This window comes from Neoarius graeffei, chromosome 20 (assembly GCF_027579695.1).
Source record: "Neoarius graeffei isolate fNeoGra1 chromosome 20, fNeoGra1.pri, whole genome shotgun sequence".
NCBI lineage: Eukaryota > Metazoa > Chordata > Actinopteri > Siluriformes > Ariidae > Neoarius > Neoarius graeffei.
Window position 1 is genome coordinate 57,723,053 of NC_083588.1, and position 20,547 is coordinate 57,743,599.

Below are 20,547 nucleotides of genomic sequence, written 5' to 3' on the forward strand. Positions count from 1 at the left end.
TGGCATGGGTGTTTATTTAGCCACATTATTCCAGACAACAGAACGGGTTGCCATGCAACAATAAAATAAACATTAACCGGCGCGAATGTTCTTTGTCTCGCAGCTAGCAGCAGTAATGCCGCAGCGATTATGCCGAAAAGAAAATGTACCTTTTCCAAAGATTTACAGGGCACCTACCCCTTCCTCCGAGAGGTGCAGAACAATGCGCACGAAGCCTACTGCACACACTGTAAGTGCTTTGTTCTTGTACTGAGTTGGGTAGCCTATGTTGCAAATGCTGTGCGCTCCTGTGGGGGCTTTCCTCGGGCTGTCGCCCCTCTCCTCCTTTACTGCTGAGAGAGGCCCTTCATATAATCTTTTTTTATTCACCTTGTTATCCCAAGATAATGACCTAATTAATTCAGGATCTCGAGGAAACAACACAACTAATTCGAGATCTCGAGAAAACAAAACAATTATTTCATGATCTCAGCTGGATCGCTGTATCTCCGTCGGTAGAGACGAAGCCGGGCCAGTCTTCTACGGAGGTGCCGCGGACTAATTTTGAAATTATCCCTTATTAAAAGACTTAATGCAATCTCTCCCTGTGTCAACCCCTGATCAAAATATTGCCTTATTAGGTGATCGATTATTCCAGACATTCTAATGACCAAAGTTGCGTCTATACAGAATGAGAAATAGCCCCAAAGTCAGCATATCACAAGTCTCTTGGCGCTCCTGAATGAACCATTTCTCAGCTGTTTACTCGAGATCATGAAATAATTGTTTTGTTTTCTCGAGATCACGGAATAACGGTTTTGTTTTCTCGAGATCTCGAATTAGTTGTGTTGTTTTCTCGAGATCCTGAATTAATTATGTCGTTATTTCGGGATAACAAGGTGAATTAAAAAAAAGGATTATATGAAGGGCCTCTCTCAGCTTCCGTAGTATATATTCTCAAATCACTTGTCTCTTTTTTGTTTCTGTTTAACATACCATTCTGACAGTTTGGCCATATTGCTGTGTTGAACAGCTTGTTGTTGCACCTTCCATTAAAGTGTTCACTTTTGTACACATCTTCTTGCTTTATTCATTCAGTTGTGGGGAATGGTTAGTAAGGTTGATTCTGACCTAGGCTATGTTGAGGTCACATATCTACTTTTTAAGTTCATGCTATAGTGCATACAATTTTAGAGATATAGCCTACATGTGCATATGCATTCTTCTTGGTGTTCTCACAAATAGGTGAAATAAATCAGTGTAAATGTGGCCTATGGACATAGCCTGGCCTATTCTCAGCCATTACAAAATCTGTTGTCTGACCATAATTTAACTGATCTGTATACCACTATGCTACTAGATAACAAAATGCCTGTTTGTTTTATTTCATGTGAGATATTGATAAATGTGAGCTTCAACAAAATGATAAGAGCACCTCTCTGAGTGTCACGTTTACGTAAAAAAAAAGGTGTGCGTGCACGAGCATGGTCGCGCGCAAAAGTGTACTGGTTTCAGACTAGGGAAATCTGGTCACCCTACTACAGGGTCGTGGGCAAGCTGGAGCCTATCCCAGCTGACTACGGGCGGGGTACACCCTGGACAAGTCGCCAGGTCATCACAGGGCTGAGACACATAGACACAGACAACCATTCACACTCACATTCACACCTACGAGTCACCAGTTAACCTAACCTGCATGTCTTTGGACTGTGGGGGAAACCGGAGCACCCGGAGGAAACCCACGCGGACATGGGGAGAACATGCAAACTCCGTACAGAAAGGCCCTCGCCAGCCACGGAGCTCGAACCCAGACCTTCTTGCTGTGAGGCGACAGCGCTAACCACTACACCACTGTGCCGCCCATTGTTAACTTAGCTAAGGTTAATTTGTGGATTAAATAGCGTTAAAAGCTTTAATCTTTAATAGTCACAATGTGTAATATTTGTAAGTGAATAAATTGTAATTATAGAGTAAAAGCTGTTGTTGACGGTGCGTGTGATGCAAACAAACAAGTCACTAAATTTAATGCACATATTTCCGCATGTGTTCTGCATATTCTGTGCTTTTTTATTATTATTATTTAATATAGGCTTTAGGGGGGTGGTATGGTGGTGTAGTGGTTAGCACGGTCACCTCACAGCAAGAAGGTTCCGGGTTCAAACCCAGCGGCCGGCGAGGACCTTTCTGTGTGGAGTTTGCATGTTCTCCCTGTGTCTGTGTGGGTTTCCTCCGGGTGCTCCGGTTTCCCCCACAGTCCAAAGACATGCAGTTAGGTTAACATGGGACGGCCTTGGGCTGAAGCGCCCTTGAGCAAGGTACCTAACCCCTGACTGCTCCCCGGGTCCTCTAGTGTGGCTGCCCACTGCTCTGGGTGCAGGTGCGTGTGTTCACTGCTTCAGATAGGTTAAATGCAGAGGCTGAATTTCACTGTGCTTGAAGTGTGCAGGTGACAAATAAAGGTTTCTTCTTCTTTCTTCTTCACTGTCACCTCACAGCAAGAAGGTTCTGGGTTCAAGCCCAGCGGTCGGTGAGGGCCTTTCTGTGTGGACTTTGCGTGTTCTCCGCGTGTCTGCATGGATTCCCTCCGGGTGCTCTAGTTTCCCCCACAGTCCAAAGACATGCAGGTTAGGCTAATTGCTGGCTCTAAATTGACCGTGAGTGTGAATGTGAGTGTGAATGGTTGTTTGTCTCTGTGTCAGCCCTGTGATGACCTGGCGACTTGTCCAGGGTGTACCCCGCCTCTCGCCCACAGTCAGGTGGGATAGGCTCCAGCTTGCCTGCGACCCTGTAGAACAGGATAAAGTGGCTAGAGATAATGGATGGATGGATTTAGGACTGTTAAAATGACTCAATAAGTACCATATTATTATTATTATTATTCAAATCAAAGCCTTTCCCACACCATGTGGCGCATAGGGCGGCACCGATCTCCGTTTCCGTAGCCCTCGGCCTCTTGCCCATTACATAACTAGGGTTACAGTGGGGGACGGGTCCTCTGGTAACCGCAAGAGTTTGGTTAGCACTGTCGCCTTGCAGCAAGAAGGTTCTGGGTTCAAGCCCAGCGGCCGGCGAGGGCCTTTCTGTGTGGAGTTTGCATGTTGTCTGCGTGGGTTCCCTCTGGGTGCTCTGGTTTCCCCCACAGTCCAAAGACATGCAGGTTAGGTTAACTGGTGACTCTAAATTGACCGTGAGTGTGAATGGTTGTCTGTGTCTATGTGTCAGCCCTGTGATGACCTGGCGACTTGTCCAGGGTGTACCCCGCCTCTCACCCATAGTCAGCTGGGATAGGCTCTAGCTTGCCTGCGACCCTGTAGAACAGGATAAGCGGCTACAGATAATGGATGGATGGATTTAGGATTGTTAAAATGACTCAATAAGTACCATATTATTATTAATATTCAAATCAAAGTCCTTCCCATGCCATGTGGCACATAGGGCGGCACCGATCTCTGTTTCCATAGCCCTCAGCCTCTCGCCTATTACATAGCTAGGGTTACAGTGGGGGGCTGGTCCTCTGGTAACCGCAAGAGTTTGACTCCCCACTCGCATCTGTATTGCAGCGTGCCTTGCCAGACAGCAGTAGGTACCATTTTTATGATGGTCTTTGGTATGACTCGACCGTGAGTAGAACTCATGATTTCCCAATCGAGAGGCGGACACGCTAACCACTAGGCCAACTTGCGGTATTATTATTATTCCTGTATAATTATTACTTTTGCCAACTTTGTTGGAAGAGGTTATGCTTTCTTTTCTGTTTCTTTGTTTGTTTGTTCTTAATGTAACTGAAAAAGTAGTGAACGGATTTTGATTCAATTTGGAGGAAAGATGGTCCATGGGCCAAGGAACAATTGATTAGATTTTGATGCAAATGTGAATATGTGGCTTGACGGAGGTATACACTCTACCAAATGCCTTTCTAGTTATTGCCCATCCATCCATCCATCCATCCATTATCTGTAGCCGCTTATCTTGTCCTACAGGGTCGCAGGCAAGCTGGAGCCTATCCCAGCTGACTACGGGCGAAAGGCGGGGTACACCCTGGACAAGTCGCCAGGTCATCGCAGGGCTGAGACACAGAGACAAACAACCATTCACACTCACATTCACACCTACGGTCAATTTGGAGCCACCAATTAGCCTAACCTGCATGTCTTTGGACTGTGGGGGAAACCGGAGCACCCGGAGGAAACCCATGCAGACATGCAGAGAACATGCAAACTCTACACAGAAAGTCCCTCACCGGCCACTGGGCTCGAACCCAGAACCTTCTTGCTGTGAGGTGACAGTGCTAACCACTACACCACCGTGCTTCCCTCTAGTTGTTATTATTATTATTATTATTATAGCTCCAGTCCTCTATACTGTCCCACTTTCTTCAAATGTCCCTGAAATCAAAATTGGACAAAGTTCTTTGTCCTCAAAGTACATTTCAGAATTTTGACAGTAAATCAGCAATCAGCGTGGCACAATCAGGTTCTGGACATGAATATGCCAGCTGACCAGGTCCTTTCTGTGTGGAGTTTGCACCTTTTCCTCATACCTGTGTGGGTTTCTTCTGGGTGCTCTGGTTTCCTCCTACAGTCCAAAGAAATGCAGATTGGGTCGACTGGCTACGCTAAATTGCCCATTGGTGTGAATGTGAGCGTAAATGAGTCTGTTTCTTTGTGGTTGGCGACCTGTCCAGGGTGAACCCCAATGTCTCACCTACACTCTTGGAAAGTAAAGTGCATTATTGTACCTTTAGGGGTACAACAGCTTGTCACTGGGGCAGTACCCTCTAAGGTACTTATTTGTGCCCTTTCTATACCGCTCAGGAACATTATATGTACCTTTTTGGCCTTCAAAAGGAACATATAATGTACCTAAAATGCCTGAATCAGACTGTGTGCTGTTCCAAAGATCCATGGACACCAAATCCATGAAAGCCAGGCAGATTCTGTTCCTCTGACATGAGACACACCAGAAAAGGCATTGAATGCTTCAGATCTCTTCATCACATCTTTCACGGACTGATAAAAGCTGTCTAAAATGCCGATATGTGATGCAGCAGTACTTACAGTGCCACTCTCAAGGCCAGAATAGCAGACGTGGAGCTTGCTGTGTTGTTGACAAGATCTGAGGATGATCTTCTGAGCACAGTGTCACACACCATCTTGGCTTTATTGAGAAACTCCTCAAAGCTCAGAAACCTGTTCATGCCTGTCTGATGACCAGATCTCCAGACTGGGTTACAGGCTGACTGTCCTGAGATGCTTTCGAAGAGCTTGACCTGGCCGTCAGCTCCTCACACACATATAAAACTGAAATCTTCTCGGTGCAGCTGTCAACATCAACCTGTTTCTTTTTGAGTCTAAAAAGCCTTCAGAGTTTTGTGAAAAAAGTCCAAGGAGCTCTTTGAGTGTGCATCAGTATCGCTGACCTACTTGAGCTTGTTTTCCATGTCCGGTTTTCTGGTGACAGAAAAGCCACTCTGAATCTTCTATACGGTTTCAGCAGCAATTTGACCCAGACCTTCTGACAACATTGTGGTTAAAGCTGATGGTGCTGTGCTGGCACCTGAATGCGTTGCACTGAATAAACCACAGGAAATGTGCGAAGATAACATCTTCATGAGAATATCACTCACAACCTGCATGGCTTGATCAAGGCACCATTCAGCATTGATAGATTCCTCGATGTTCCCCAACCTGACATTGAAGTCGCCATAGTTTCAGGACAGACGTCCAAGAGCAACCTGGATTTCTTGGGAATTACTTCTTTCTGCTTCGAGAGGAATCCAAACACCCATTTACAGATGTTCTTGTGGATCTTTTAAGCAGCAAAGAAGTTGTTCTTCCACTCATCCTGGTCCAGGCTGGTCAGGATCATTAGACCTGGGATGTGACAAAAATGTATGCAATTGCTGTAAAAACATTCGCATCATTCCCGAAGCTGTGCTCTCGACTTCATCTGTCAGGGAATTAATCTTTGCCTGAGTGCAAAAAGACACCAAGGTTTTCAACAACACTGAGGCTGCAATATTTTTTGTTTGTTCTGTTTTCAGAAGAAAATGTGGCTTTGCTCAGAAACTGATCACTGAAAAGCCTGTCAGTGACAGAAGCTGATGAAGCACAATCATTAACTGTCACTTTAGTCATCACTGAGACCAAATCAGGGCTCAAGGACTTTTCTCCAGACCTGCTGGTGGAGACAAGTTCTTCCAATCGTTTCATTCTTCCATGAACCACCTGATGGGAGGTTCTTGAAGTTTTCTCACATGAGCCACACTAAGTCAGCATCTCATCACATACAGTGGTGCTTGAAAGTTTGTGAACCCTTTAGAATTTTCTATATTTCTGCATAAATATGACCTAAAACATCATCAGATTTTCATACAAGTCTTAAAAGTAGATAAAGAGGACCCAGTTAAACAAATGAGACAAAAATATTATACTTGGTCATTTATTTATTGAGGAAAATGATCCAATATTACATATCTGTGAGTGGCAAAAGTATGTGAACCTTGGCTTTCAGTATCTGGTGTGACCCCCTTGTGCAGCAGTAACTGCAACTAAATGTTTCCGGTAACTGTTGATCAGTCCTGCACACCGGCTTGGAGGAATTTTAGTCCATTCCTCCGTACAGAACAGCTTCAACTCTGGGATGTTCATGGGTTTCCTCACATGAATTGCTCACTTCAGGTCCTTCCATAACATTTTGATTGAATTAAGGTCAGGACTTTGACTTGGCCATTCCAAAACATTAACTTTATTCTTCTTTAACCATTCTTTGGGAGAACGACTTGTGTGCTTAGGGTCATTGTCTTGCTGCATGACCCACCTTCTCTTGAGATTCAGTTCATGGACAGATGTCCTGACATTTTCCTTTAGAATTCGCTGGTATAATTCAGAATTCATTGTTCCATTAATGATGGCAAGCCATGCTGGCCCAGATGAAGCAAAACAGGCCTAAACCATGATACTACCACCACCACGTTTCACAGATGGGATAAGGTTCTTATGCTGGAATGCAGTGTTTTCCTTTCTGCAAACATAACGCTTCCCATTTAAAACAAAAAGTTCTATTTTGGTCTCATCCATCCACAAAACATTTTTCCAATAGCCTTCTGGATTGTCCACACGATGTTTAGCAAACTGCAGATGAACAGCAATGTTCTTTTTGGAGAGCAGTGACTTTCTCCTTGCAACCCCACCATGCATACCATTGTTGTTCAGTGTTCTCCTGATGGTGGACTCATAAACATTAACATTAGCCAATTTGAGCAAGGCCTTCATTTACTTAGAAGTTGCCCTGGGGTCCTTTGTGGCCTTTCTGACTATTATATGCCTTGCTCTTGGAGTGATCTTTGTTGGTCAACCACTCCTGGGGAGGGTAACAGTGGTATTGAATTTCCTCCATTTGTACACAATCTGTCTGACTGTGGATTGGTGAAGTCCAAACTCTTTAGAGATGGTTTTGTAACCTTTTCCAGCTTGATGAGCATCAACAACGCTTTTTCTGAGGTCCTCAGAAATCTCCTTTGTTCGTGCCATGATACACTTCCACAAACATGTGTTGTGAAGATCAGACTTTGATAGATCCCTGTTCTTTAAATAAAACAGGGTGCCCACTCACACCTGATTGTTATCCCATTGATTGAAAACACGTGACTCTAATTTCACCTTCAAATTAACTGCTAATCCTAGAGGTTCACATACTTTTGCCACTCACAGATATGTAATATTGGATCATTTTCCTCAATAAATAAATGACCAAGTATAATATTTTTGTCTCATTTGTTTAACTGGGTTCTCTTTATCTACTTTTAGGACTTGAGTGAAAATCTGATGATGTTTTAGGTCCTATTTATGCAGAAATATAGAAAATTTTAAAGGGTTCACAAACTTTCAAGCACCACTGTATATCATATGTGATCACGAGATCATCTTGCTGAGAGATCTGACCTTCTGCTGGTCATGAAGCATCTGTAGAACAGACTGGTTTTCCAACTGTTCTCTCCTCACTGCCCTTTGTGTGTTTTCTGGCCACAAATAAGAAATCGTCTTTTGTTTCCTACAGGCTTCTGCAGATTTTACTGGAGTATATTATGTTCTATTTATTTTATATTGTATCATGTAACTTTTGAGTTATTCGAATAGAAAATAAATTGTCATCGAAGAGCTGTGTTATCCTGCCAAGTGTATACCATACTGAATTTAAAGTACTATTGGATCGAGTAAAGCAAGGAAACACAGCTTGTCCAGGCAGGGCAGCACAACATGAACATTGCTATGCAATAAAACACCCGAAGGTCTTCATTTTGTTGGAAAATGTCTGTCTCAGACCTTAATTTTCATACCATTCATGATATTTCAGGAGAAAGCTTGAATTTGAAGAACTTATCTAAAGTAGTGCAATGTAATCAGTACCGTCCAAAGGAGGGCAGGTTGTTGGTTTGACACACAACTGACTTATATTTGAGTTCTATCTTAAAAGCAATACATTACATATACTCTTATCCAGAGCACCATACAACATTCACAGAGCAGCCTGGGGAACAGTTGGGGGTTAGATGCCTTGCTCAAGAGCACTTCAGCCATTCCTGCTGGCCCAGGGAATTGAACTGGCAACCTTTTGGTCCTAAAGCTGCTCCTCTAACCATTAAACCATGGTTTCTCCTTCCCAATACAGCCCAAGTGGAGCACTTAGAACACAGAAATCAACATCAAACTCCTGATCAATTCTGGTCAATCGTATGTGGATTAAACGCCATTAAGTTTTTATTGGTTAACGTGGCATTCAGCATTCTCATTCATTATCTCTAGCTGCTTTATCCTGTTCTACAGGGTCACAGGCAAGCTGGAGCCTATCCCAGCTGACTACGGGCGAAAGGCGGGGTACACCCTGGACAAGTCGCCAGGTCATCACAGGGCTGACACATAGACACAGACAACCATTCACACTCATATTCACACCTACGGTCAATTTAGAGTCACCAGTTACCCTAACCTGCATGTCTTTGGACTGTGGGGGAAACCGGAGCACCCGGAGGAAACCCACGCAGACAACATGCAAACTCCGCACAGAAAGGCCCTCGCCGGCCATGGAGCTCGAACCCAGAGCCTTCTTGCTGTGAGGCGACAGCGCTAACCACTACACCACCATGCCGCCCACGTTCAGCATTAATGACCACAAACATTAAAAAATTTGTTGAAACGTTAAGTCCTGTACTTTCTGCTTTATTCACTCACGGTCTAAAAATGATTACTAGTAGTGTTCAAACAACTTCTTATATTCTTAAATTGAGCGCTGGCCTCCAAGCGTAAATATTAAAACCTTTTCAGCCTCGGCTCTGAAGCTCGCCTGAAAGCAACTGCAAACACCTTCCTTACTCAGCAACAGAATAAACACAGGCTACGTAGCTAGGTATTCATTTAGAAGAAGAAATTTATTCATCACACACTTGTGAAATTCCTCTCTGCATTTAACCCATCTGAAGCAATGAGCACACACACGTACCCAGAGCAGTGGGCAGCCATGCTAACAGCACCCAGGAGTTAGGTACCTCGCTCAAGACCATCCCATATTAACCTAACCACCATACGTCTTTGAACCGTGGTGGAAACCCATGCGGACACTGGAAGAACATGCAAACTCCACACAGAAAGGCCCCTACGGGCCACTGGGCTCGAATCCAGAACCTTCTTGCTGTGAGTCGACCATGCTAGCCACTTATGCCACCCTTGTTGGCTTTTTAAATAATAAATGTCACCTGTGATGCAGTGACACTCAAGTGTATGTTTTATTCATGCTCTCTAAAGCAATACCCATACACCTTATTCTATAGACATTAAAGTTTAAGTATTAATTTGGAGTTAGCTATATTACAGAATCGTTGCTTTACTCATCACGGCTGCTGTGTATGGGAAAACTTCATACCACAATTGTCCAAAGATATTAAAAGTGGATTTACTTGTGAACAAGCAACCTTTAATGGCACTTTTCCAAAAACATCTCATTATAGAAGCTTTTATCCAACAGTTTTGAACCATGTCTATAAGGTTTGTATTGACCAGCTGGACTGGCTTTGCAGTGGATGGTCAGAATGTTTACGCAAGCGATTCCTGTATACTGAAATAAAACGGAACTCCACACAGATCTAAAGAACAGATTTAATTTCACTTCCAAAAGTCATGGCAATACGACAGAACCCAGGAAATGTTCAGCAAACAGCTTTAAAACTTCTGGAATTGTTTCTTGGCTCCTGCTGCTTTTGTGACCTTCAGCACGTTGAACCTCACGGTCTTGCTGAGGGGTCGGCACTCTCCGACAGTGACGATGTCCCCCACAGTCACGTCCCTGCAGGAAATGAAACATAACGGAGGGAAGAGGGGAAAGGAAAAAAAAAAAAAGACTTAAAACCTTCATGACAGATGCTTTAACTCCTTCACTAAATCCGCTCCACTGGAGAACCCTCATCACTTGGGCTGGAGCCATAGCAACCAAGAAACCAGCAAAACTACTTCAGCACTGTCTATTCTTAATCCTAGATGAATAACATGGATATGGAGCAGCTTAGATTGTTACACAAAGCACGACTTCTCAAAAGAATTAACACAAGACTGTCCATCTTCATAAGAGCTGCATCAGTAATGCCATTCGGCAACATCGTCAGAGCCTCAAAGACTCGGAAGACCATCGTGAGAAAAAAAAAATATCATCATATGCAGCAACACAAGATCTAGCTTCAGCTACAAGAGCTTCGATCAGACATCTGTAATTTACCTGAAGCAGGGAGAGAGATGGACAGACATGTTCTTGTGCCTCTTCTCAAAGCGGTTGTACTTGCGGATGTAGTGCAGGTAGTCACGCCTGATGACGATTGTCCTCTGCATCTTCATCTTGGTCACCACTCCTGCAGGGTTCACAAAGTTGAAGATTAAATACACTTAAAATAAACGTGTCGCTTATAAATACAACAGGTATATGATTACTGTTTAAAATTTTAACACTGGAAGAAAAAAAAAAAAAAGTTTGTGGATGCTGGAAGCTTCAGTACAGCCATAAGGCAATGTCGTCAAAGCCCAAAGGACTCGGAAGACCATCGTGAGAAAGACATCATTCGCAACCCAGGAAGTACCACAAACAATGAGTAGAATCGAATCAAGGGAACCTACCAGACAGAATACGGCCTCTGATGGACACATTACCAGTAAAGGGGCATTTTTTATCAATGTATGTGCCTTCAATAGCCTGTGAAGAAAATAAGGGAAGAAAAAAAAAAAACACTAAATCTTAAGGTAAAACAATGCAGCTTGTGTAGACTTGGGCTGAGAGAACATAACCATATGGGAAAATCTGCATCAGTACAGCCGTAAGGCATCATCCTCAAAGCCACAAAGGCTCAGAAGACCATCGTGAGAACAAACATCACCTGCAGTTAAGACAATAGAACGACAAATAAATTACACTGTACATGAGCTCACCTCTCTGGGAGTTTTGAAGCCTAAGCCAACATTTCGGTGGTATCGTGGGAGCTTTTCTTTTGTACTCGCATCCCCAACCAGCACTCGCTTTTTGTTCTGGAAGATGGTGGGCTGCTTTTGATAAGCCCTTTCGTTCTGCCAAAAGGGGAAGAAGAAAAAAAAAAAAAGTTACAAGATGCAGGTCAATTAGCAGCATTAGTAGGAGTAGTAGTAGTAATAGTTTAGACTGCATCAGTGTAGCCGTATAGGCAATATCGTCAAAGCACCAGTGGCTTGGAAGACCATCGTGAGAAAAGACATCATTTGCAGTCATCACAAGACTTTGTGCAAATCTAATAGGACTACTGCACTTTCGCAGGAGCTAAATACACGAAAAGTCACACTCACCCTAAAACAACCAGTCCCAAACTACAGACAAACACCAGTTTTGATGACTGACATATAATAGAACAAGGTAAGCTTTTTTTTTTAATCGATATGGGGGCTGCCGCCTCCGAACCACGGCTTAAATTCGCTCAAACGCCGCTAAAATGCAAACTATCCAATCTTCTCAAGTAATTATTTGATGCAAACTAGTTTTCAAAAGGCACCCTGGATATAAAGATGAACAAGGAACAGAGCATCACACCCTTTTTAAAATCACACATACAGGAAAGAATTAATAACCAATCAAAATTTTTTTAACCTTTCTATAAAATATTGACAGCTCCTATTACTTAGGTAGGAATATTTCCATTATTATTATTATTATTATTTTTAATCCAGCTGAACATTCACACTGACAGAATTTGTACGCTTTACATGCTTTGACATTAATTCATAAAAGTGGACCAACTTGGGCTTGCGAAGGTTTTTTTTTTTTTATTATTTACACTACCGCTTAGAAGTTTAGGGTCACTTTTAAATGTCCTTATTTTAGAAAGAAAAGCACTGTTCTTTTCAATGAAGATCACTTTAAACTAATCAGAAATCCACTCTATACATTGCTAATGTAGTAAATGACTATTCTAGGTTTTTGGTGCAATATTCCAGCAACTCTCACTCCAGTGTTCTAATGGTACAATGTGTTTGCTCATTGCCTCAGAAGGCTAATGGATGATTAGAAAACCCTTGTACAATCATGTTAGCACAGCTGAAAACAATTGAGCTCTTTAGAGAAGCTATAAAACTGACCTTCCTTTGAGCAGATTGAGTTTCTGGAGCATCACATTTGTGGGGTCGATTAAATGCTCAGAAAAATGTCTCGACTAGATTTTCTATTCATTTTACAACTTATGGTGGGAAATAAAAGTGTGACTTTTCATGGGAAGCACAAAATTGTCTGGGTGACCCCAAACTTTTGAACGGTAGTGTATTTATACTTTTTTGTTGTCTGTTCTACACAAAAGGTAAAACTGGATATGATCACACTTGCTTTGTAATATGAAGTCCTAACAAAAAACACTTTTTTAATAAGAGAGAAAGAAAGAGGGGGAAAAAAGGCCCACCAAGCAACTCAAGGTCCCAATCCTGGTGCAGGAACACCATCTATTCTGTTGACCTGACTACTTTAAGGACGTTTTCAAACAAACAAACAAACAAACAAACCAGTATTCTCAGGTTTGGAAACCTGCAAATTTGGGATATTATTCAAATCCATGTGCTAGCAAAGAGCTTTATTCAGCCTGGAATGACAGCTCGGTCTGTGTGTGGGCCTTATACAGATACCCAACACTCCTAAAAAGAAACATACATCCAGAAAACCTTTAATAAACCAATTAAACTGAAGAAATTAACACACAACTCCTCTCCTCTCCTCTCCATCTCTCTTTCCCTGAACAGGAACACGCTTTACTGCCTCGCGCGGCCCTCACTACTGTTTCCGCTCAGCACGAGCCCCAAAAATACCACAAAATACCGACACGCACCTTCGATAAACGACCAAATTTACACATAAACCGTTTTTACCGCTCATACAGATCAAAACCTGCGATAACTAGCTGAAACTTCTTCCAAAAGAAGTGCTTTATGACGACCACGCCGCTTGGCCGAACATACCTGGGTATCCGCCATCTTTGCCACCCGAGTCGTAAAGAGAACTACACATGCGCGAGACAAACGGAAGAGCGGTACAACCGGAAGTGATGTAAACCAAAAAGAAACGCCCCTTCGTTTCAGCTAGCTCTATGATACGACGGAGCATTAGGGCCATTCATGAAGGAGAAGATATTTTTTGATATGACGAGATTAAAGTCAACATTAAACTCGAAATTCCGAGAATAAAGTTGAAATTGGATGTCGACTTTAATCTTGATGGGTCGACTTTAAACTCGACATGTCGACAGGAGCATTAGGGCCATTCATGAAGGAGAAGATATTGCGCTTTGCAAGAATGCGGCCACTTCCTCTAAGTCGGTGTAGTTTTTCCTCCTAAAAAGACGGAGTTTTTGGCACAATCTTTTCAGCGTCCTAATACTTATTACCACACCGTGGTTCTGCGCTAAAACAGCGAGTATTTCTTTGTTGCTTAATCCAATACCAAAGTATAATTTCACCAAATTGTCCACGGGTGGCATGTTGAGTACTTGGTCTGATAAAGTGTGGAGCAGTGCTCTGTCTGCATGCAAAACTCAGAAAAAAAAAAAATAAACTTTGTTTCTCGACATTTAACGTGTTTGTCGAGATTAAAGTCGACTTGACATCAACTTTATTCTCGACATTTCCAAGTTTAATGTCGACATGTCGAGTTTAAAGTCGACCCATCAAGATTAAAGTCGACATCCAATTTCAACTTTATTCTCGGAATTTCGAGTTTAATGTCGACATGTTGACTTTAATCTCGTCATATCAAAAAATATCTTCTCCTTCATGAATGGCCCTAATGCTCCGTCGTACTATTATGCTGCGTTCATGTGCGATGGGAAGATGATATTTTCCAGTTGGGAAGTGGTATTTACCAGTGTGTTGTGTTCACATGCTTTTGTTGTTGTTGACAAATTAAAGATGGTGGACCAGATTCAGAATCAGGCCTGTTATTTGGCTAAAACAATTATAGATTGCCTTGTTCATCAGCTGCAGCAGGAATATGAGTTATCAAAAGTCAAAAGGTAAATAATGCTGAATATTTCCTGATCATGACAAGTAGAGATTTGCTTAACACATTGAATGCCACGCAGTTTTTGGAAATTTGGCTGTAGCCACAATGAGTGTAGCCAGTATTGTTGGCGTTCTTTGGACAGCCACAGAATATTTTGAATTAGGCTATAATATACATATTATAATAATATAATACACATAACATGACGGGGCGGCACGGTGGTGTAGTGGTTAGCGCTGTCGCCTCACAGCAAGAAGGTCCGGGTTCGAGCCCCGTGGCCGGCGAGGGCCTTTCTGTGCGGAGTTTGCATGTTCTCCCCGTGTCCGCGTGGGTTTCCTCCGGGTGCTCCGGTTTCCCCCACAGTCCAAAGACATGCAGGTTAGGTTAACTGGCGACTCTAAATTGACCGTAGGTGTGAATGTGAGTGTGAATGGTTGTCTGTGTCTATGTGTCAGCCCTGTGATGACCTGGCGACTTGTCCAGGGTGTACCCCGCCTTTCGCCCGTAGTCAGCTGGGATAGGCTCCAGCTTGTCTGCAACCCTGTAGAAGGATAAAGCGGCTAGAGATAATGAGATGACATGAGACATAACATGACTCGTTTAAAAGGTGAGGGTCAGCTTTCCGTAGGTGAAAACCACTTCTTTCTTGGTTCATAAGCTAGTCTTGTGGTGCGTTCATGTGCTATGGGAATTATGGTAAATACCAAACGCCGACATGGAAAGCACACATGAACGCCCCCTCTTGTGGTATTTTCCACTGGGCAACTCGTAGAAAATTTTGATACACGAGTTGCCGAGACGAGATGAACTTTAACCTTTTCAACATGGCGGCGAGCGGTACAAGACTAGCTTATGAACCAAGAAAGAAGTGGTTTTCACCTACGGAAAGCTGACTCTCAGCTTTTAAACGAGTCATGTTATGTATATTATATTATTATAATATGTATATTATAGCCTAATACAAAATATTCTGTGGCTGTCCAAAGAACGCCAACAATGATCTCGATACTGGCTACTCTCATTGTGGCGACAGCCAACTTTCCAAAAACTGCGTGGCATTCAATGTGTTAAGAAAATCTCTACTTGTCATGATCAGGAAATATTCAGCATTATTTACCTTTTGACTTTTGATAACTCATATTCCTGCTGCAGCTGATGAACAAGGCAATCTATAATTGTTTTAGCCAAATAACAGGCCTGATTCTGAATCTGGTCCACCATCTTTAATTTGTCAACAACAAAAGCATGTGAACACAACACACTGGTAAATACCACTTCCCAACTGGAAAATATCATCTTCCCATAGCACATGAACGCAGCATTGTACCCCTCGCCGCCATGTTGAAAAGGTTAAAGTTCATCTCATCTCGGCAACTCATTCATTCATTCATTCATTCATTATCTCTAGCCGCTTTATCCTTCTACAGGGTCGCAGGCAAGCTGGAGCCTATCCCAGCTGACTATGGGCGAAAGGCGGGGCACACCCTGGACAAGTCGCCAGGTCATCACAGGGCTGACACATAGACACAGACAACCATTCACACTCACACCTACGGTCAATTTAGAGTCACCAGTTAACCTAACCTGCATGTCTTTGGACTGTGGGGGAAACCGGAGCACCCGGAGGAAACCCACGCGGACACGGGGAGAACATGCAAACTCCACACAGAAAGGCCCTCGCCGGCCCCGGGGCTCGAACCCAGGACCTTCTTGCTGTGAGGCGACAGCGCTAACCACTACACCACCGTCTCGGCAACTCGTGTATCAAAATTTTCTACGAGTTGCCCAGTGGAAAATACCACAAGAGGGGGCGTTCATGTGTGCTTTCCATGTCGGCGTTTGGTATTTACCATAATTCCCATAGCACATGAACGCAGCATTATTCTACTTTGGAATGAAAGCCCTCCCTATTTCAAAAAGAATGATAAAAACATTTAATAGATTAAACTTTAACTTCATTTGGAAGAACAAATGAATATAAATAAATATAAATATATAGGTAAAGAATAAATAGGTAAATATAAGTATAGGTAAATATATAAATATAAATATATAGGTAAAGATGATCTAATCAAGCCCTATGGTGAGGGAGGGGGAAATGCAATAGATTTTGACATCATGAACAGTGTACTAAAACTTAAATGGCGAAAGTCTTTTCTAAATAATACTCTCTCTATCTGGTATTACATACCCAACCTCATTTTCAATAAGCTCGGTGGAATCGACTTCCTATTAAAATGTGATTTTGAGTTAAATAAACTTCCTCAGACACTTTCTGACTTTCATCAACAGGTCCTCCTTTATTGGAAAATAATATTATTTAAGCATAATTTTACCCCTCATAATAGCCCAGTGTGGAATAACAGGTATATATTGGTTAATAGAAAATCTATTTTTATTGAGGAATGGTTTTCCAAAGGTGTGTGGGCTATTGCTCACTTTATGAATGATGGACAGATTTTACAACATGGTCATTTCTGTCAGAAATTTCAGATTCAATGTACAAAAAGAAAATACAACCAAATCGTAAAGGCTATTCCTGTACCAATCTGAACTATGGTGGAACAGGATATGGTGTACTCTGATATTTCTCCTAGACTGAGACAACTTTGGATTGAAGGTGTCGAATTTTGTAATAAAAAGTGCGATAACAAATTTTTAAGATGTTCCTTACAAAATGTTTGCTTTCCTAATTCTGTCAAAAGAGATTACATATTAAAAGATTTTGAAACAGTAGAAATTAAAAAGATTAGAACTAAATATCTCTCCTTTCTAATTCCCTTCAAAGCGAAAGAAATACAGTTCAAAATTTTGAATAGAATTTACCCAACCAAAGAATTTCTTAAGAAGAAAGTTAAATTTGAAACTGGTAAATGTGTGTTTTGTGAAACAGAGGAGGAGGATTTGGAACATCTTTTCTTTCTATGTGATTTAATACAAAGATTTTGGATTGATTTTCAGGCTTGGCTACAGTCTAGGGGGATTCAGTTTGCCCCTTTATCCATTAAAGGAATTAAATTTGGAGTGTTTTTAAATAATAACAAAATTGAATATGGTATTAATAATTTTTACTTTTAGGTAAACACTTTATTCACAAATGTCATTTTTTTTTTAAACTAAACCTTATGTTACACACTGGAAGAATGACCTCAAGCTTTTTGCCAAATCTTTAAAGTTAGTTGAAAATAAGGATGTTGGTTATTTTATTTCCTTTTTGGATGACTTTGATTTACTCGATTAACATATGTAAAGATAGTTAAGTAGCCCCTTTCTTGTTCATATTTTTTACTTTATTGCTATGTGTGTGTTTTACTTCTTTGATGTTTTTTGGATCTGTATATATATGGTGCTCTATTTGTTTGTATTTTGAATGTTTTTGGAAATAAAAACAAAACAAACAAAAAAAAATTTTGGAATGAAAGATGAAATTTAAAAAAGGGTGCAGCTTGGTGTTTTATTGAAAACAATACAAGCAGAAATGGCTCTATTTTGTTTTCGAAATGTAGGGGAGAGCGGGGTAAGATGAGCCAGGGGGTAAGATGAGCCACCCCCTGTTTCTAAGAAACAGTAAACAAATGTGACCATGTGACCACATTCAAAGGGGGCCGGGACCATTTACTTACACTTGTGGAGAGGAGCACCACATGTCAAACTAGGTGAGGGACATATTTATAAAAATGTGTTTTTGTGCTTTCTAAGTCAATTCCATGTTTGTCCACAGTGAAGATGATTTAGAGAAGACAAAAGTAGAATAATATTTAGACACATTAGGGTTAAGTTAGTGGCTTTCTAAGCTATGATATGAATGCTAATAAAAATAATTTTGATTAGCCTAATCCCCTTTATTAGCATTTTTCTACAAAATGGTGGCCATGGGGTAAGATGAGCCATTAGATGTGGGGCAAGTTGAGCCACTGGCTCAACTTACCCCATTGGTGGCTGAGCTTACCCAATATGGATGACACTTAAGTTTTCACATTTACTGGTCATATATGACAACAACATATATATATATATATGACATCAGATGAGGAAGACCAGTTGTTAGATGTGGGGGATTATGTTGTGGCAAAATACACGGGGAAGAAGAAAGTGCATTTCTTCATTGGCCAGATAATCAAATTGGATGTCTTCGAAATAGAGGCAAGATTTCTCAAAAGAAGCCGGTCATGCCATGGCTCTGCAAGAAAGCCAACCTTTGTCTTCAAAGAGAAAGATGAGGCTGTCCTGTCAAGACAGGATATTGTGAAAAAATTGCCCCGCCCCTTTACTGTTGGGGGGACAGCACGGAGGGAGAGGCAAATGGTGTTCCCTTGCAATTTGAACGCTTGGAACATTGAATAATGATGAAATGATTGAATGATTGATGGAATGATTGCTGCATGTTTTAGCAATGTTTTAACCTACTGAAAGAAATAAGATTCTTTTGGCACTGTTCTACTGTTTTAGTAATTTCTATAATATAGTATATCTCTCATTCCCTCTCTAACCATCCCTCTTTCTATCTATCTACGCATATCTCTCTCTCTATCCATCTATCTATCCCTCCCTATCCCATCTCGTTCTATCACCTCTCTCTTCATCTCCCCTTCTCTATGCAACGGCCCTATCCCCCACTTGATTGACTTGACTTGATTCATTGATTGCATTTCTAATAATAAAAGTTGTTTACTTTGTTAACCTAACATGTTTTGTGTTGGCTCAATTTACCCCACACAGTGGCTCATCTTACCCCGTGCATGGGGTAAGTTGAGCCACTTGACATTTTTTTTTCAAGAGGTAATATCACTCTAAGCATAAGAGCTTATCAATTATGTTTTGCTCAGATAGTAACAGTACACTTTGAAATTTGGTATGGTGTGTAGACTGGAAGCAAAAATGGCTTTAACATGTAATTATGATGAAAAATGTAAAAAGTGGCTCATCTTACCCCACTCTCCCCTATTGCCGTCATCAAATAGTAGTATTAGAAAAGTGGACAACATTTCTGATCGTTTTCTTATTTTGTAATATTCATTTATTCCTTTATTGAATTTCATTTGACTGATCCTATATTTCACCCGGAAGTAAATTACACCGCCTGGCTATTACTGTGGAATGGATTCACCTAGAATTCAGTCTATATCAGTTATTATAACTGTTTCAATTCCAGTTGATGTTAATTTGTCTTGGTGTGCTCACTTATATAGACTGGTACCAAAATCCAGAATTGTGACACCCAAAGGCATTTTTGAGACAAAGTCGGCAAACAGTCTTATTTTGTCAATTTGGGTGTGCCGAATTCAAATCTGCAATATGCCGAGCTCTATCTGACCTCTGTTGACCTCTAGAGGCAGTGGTGTAGTGGAGATTTTTAAAGTGGGGGTACGCGATTCGTGACGTCATCGATTTGATATCATGTCAGAAGCGGTAGCCTTTGTTTGGTCGCCTATGTTTGGTCTGAATGATTTGTATAAATGTTACGTTCTTTGAACAACACAAGAAGACACTTTTTTTCAGACATTTTTATGTGTGCAATTTTCATTCGTGTTTGTCAGTACAGCCCAACTGTTATGGCGAAAAGCCGCGGTTTATTTTGTCTCCAATAAATATGCCGAAATGGCTAAAGAGGAACAAATTCGCCTTCTCCTTCCGAATGCATCGTCGTAGACAGCACCACTCTGCTGCTGGAACTCAACATAAACCTTGCATAGGTTTAACATGGACTATCAGGCGTGAAGCCAAAATTTTGGAAATTATGATACACAAACACCTTTGTTCATGTTCGATTCATGTTCATTTGAGCCGAGCTGCATTCGGAATTCGATATTTTTACTAGCCTACTTACTGCCGTGGCAACAGCTACAGCATGTGTCCAGAAGTTCAAAAAAAGTCACGTCACTCACTCACATCGCATACAAACCAGCAATGGGCTGAAATTTATTATAAAAGGCACCAATCGAATAAATCAAGCATTTAGTCTGGCGCGATTGAGGCACCTGCGTATACAAAATACATGACATGCAGCCATTGGGTTAAGCCCTACCA

At 41.6% G+C, this 20,547-nt stretch overlaps 1 protein-coding gene and 4 non-coding genes across 5 annotated transcripts; all 5 read right to left on the reverse strand.

The window, feature by feature from the left end:
- Positions 1-10,118: 10,118 nt before the first annotated feature.
- rps11 (ribosomal protein S11) lies at positions 10,119-13,585 on the reverse strand. Its single transcript, XM_060902050.1, has 5 exons — positions 13,482-13,585; positions 11,445-11,579; positions 11,136-11,211; positions 10,744-10,873; positions 10,119-10,317 (listed from the first exon to the last, which is right to left on the reverse strand). The coding sequence occupies exons 1-5, from the start codon at positions 13,494-13,496 to the stop codon at positions 10,194-10,196; spliced, it is 480 nt and encodes a 159-aa protein (XP_060758033.1). The 5' UTR covers positions 13,497-13,585; the 3' UTR covers positions 10,119-10,193.
- LOC132869482 (small nucleolar RNA SNORD35) lies at positions 10,596-10,687 on the reverse strand. Its single transcript, XR_009650947.1, has one exon. It is a non-coding gene; the product is annotated as a small nucleolar RNA SNORD35 (small nucleolar RNA).
- Positions 11,002-11,085, reverse strand: LOC132869481 (small nucleolar RNA SNORD35). The gene has a single exon (XR_009650946.1). It is a non-coding gene; the product is annotated as a small nucleolar RNA SNORD35 (small nucleolar RNA).
- Positions 11,313-11,397, reverse strand: LOC132869479 (small nucleolar RNA SNORD35). The gene has a single exon (XR_009650944.1). It is a non-coding gene; the product is annotated as a small nucleolar RNA SNORD35 (small nucleolar RNA).
- Positions 11,667-11,752, reverse strand: LOC132869480 (small nucleolar RNA SNORD35). The gene has a single exon (XR_009650945.1). It is a non-coding gene; the product is annotated as a small nucleolar RNA SNORD35 (small nucleolar RNA).
- Positions 13,586-20,547: the final 6,962 nt, after the last annotated feature.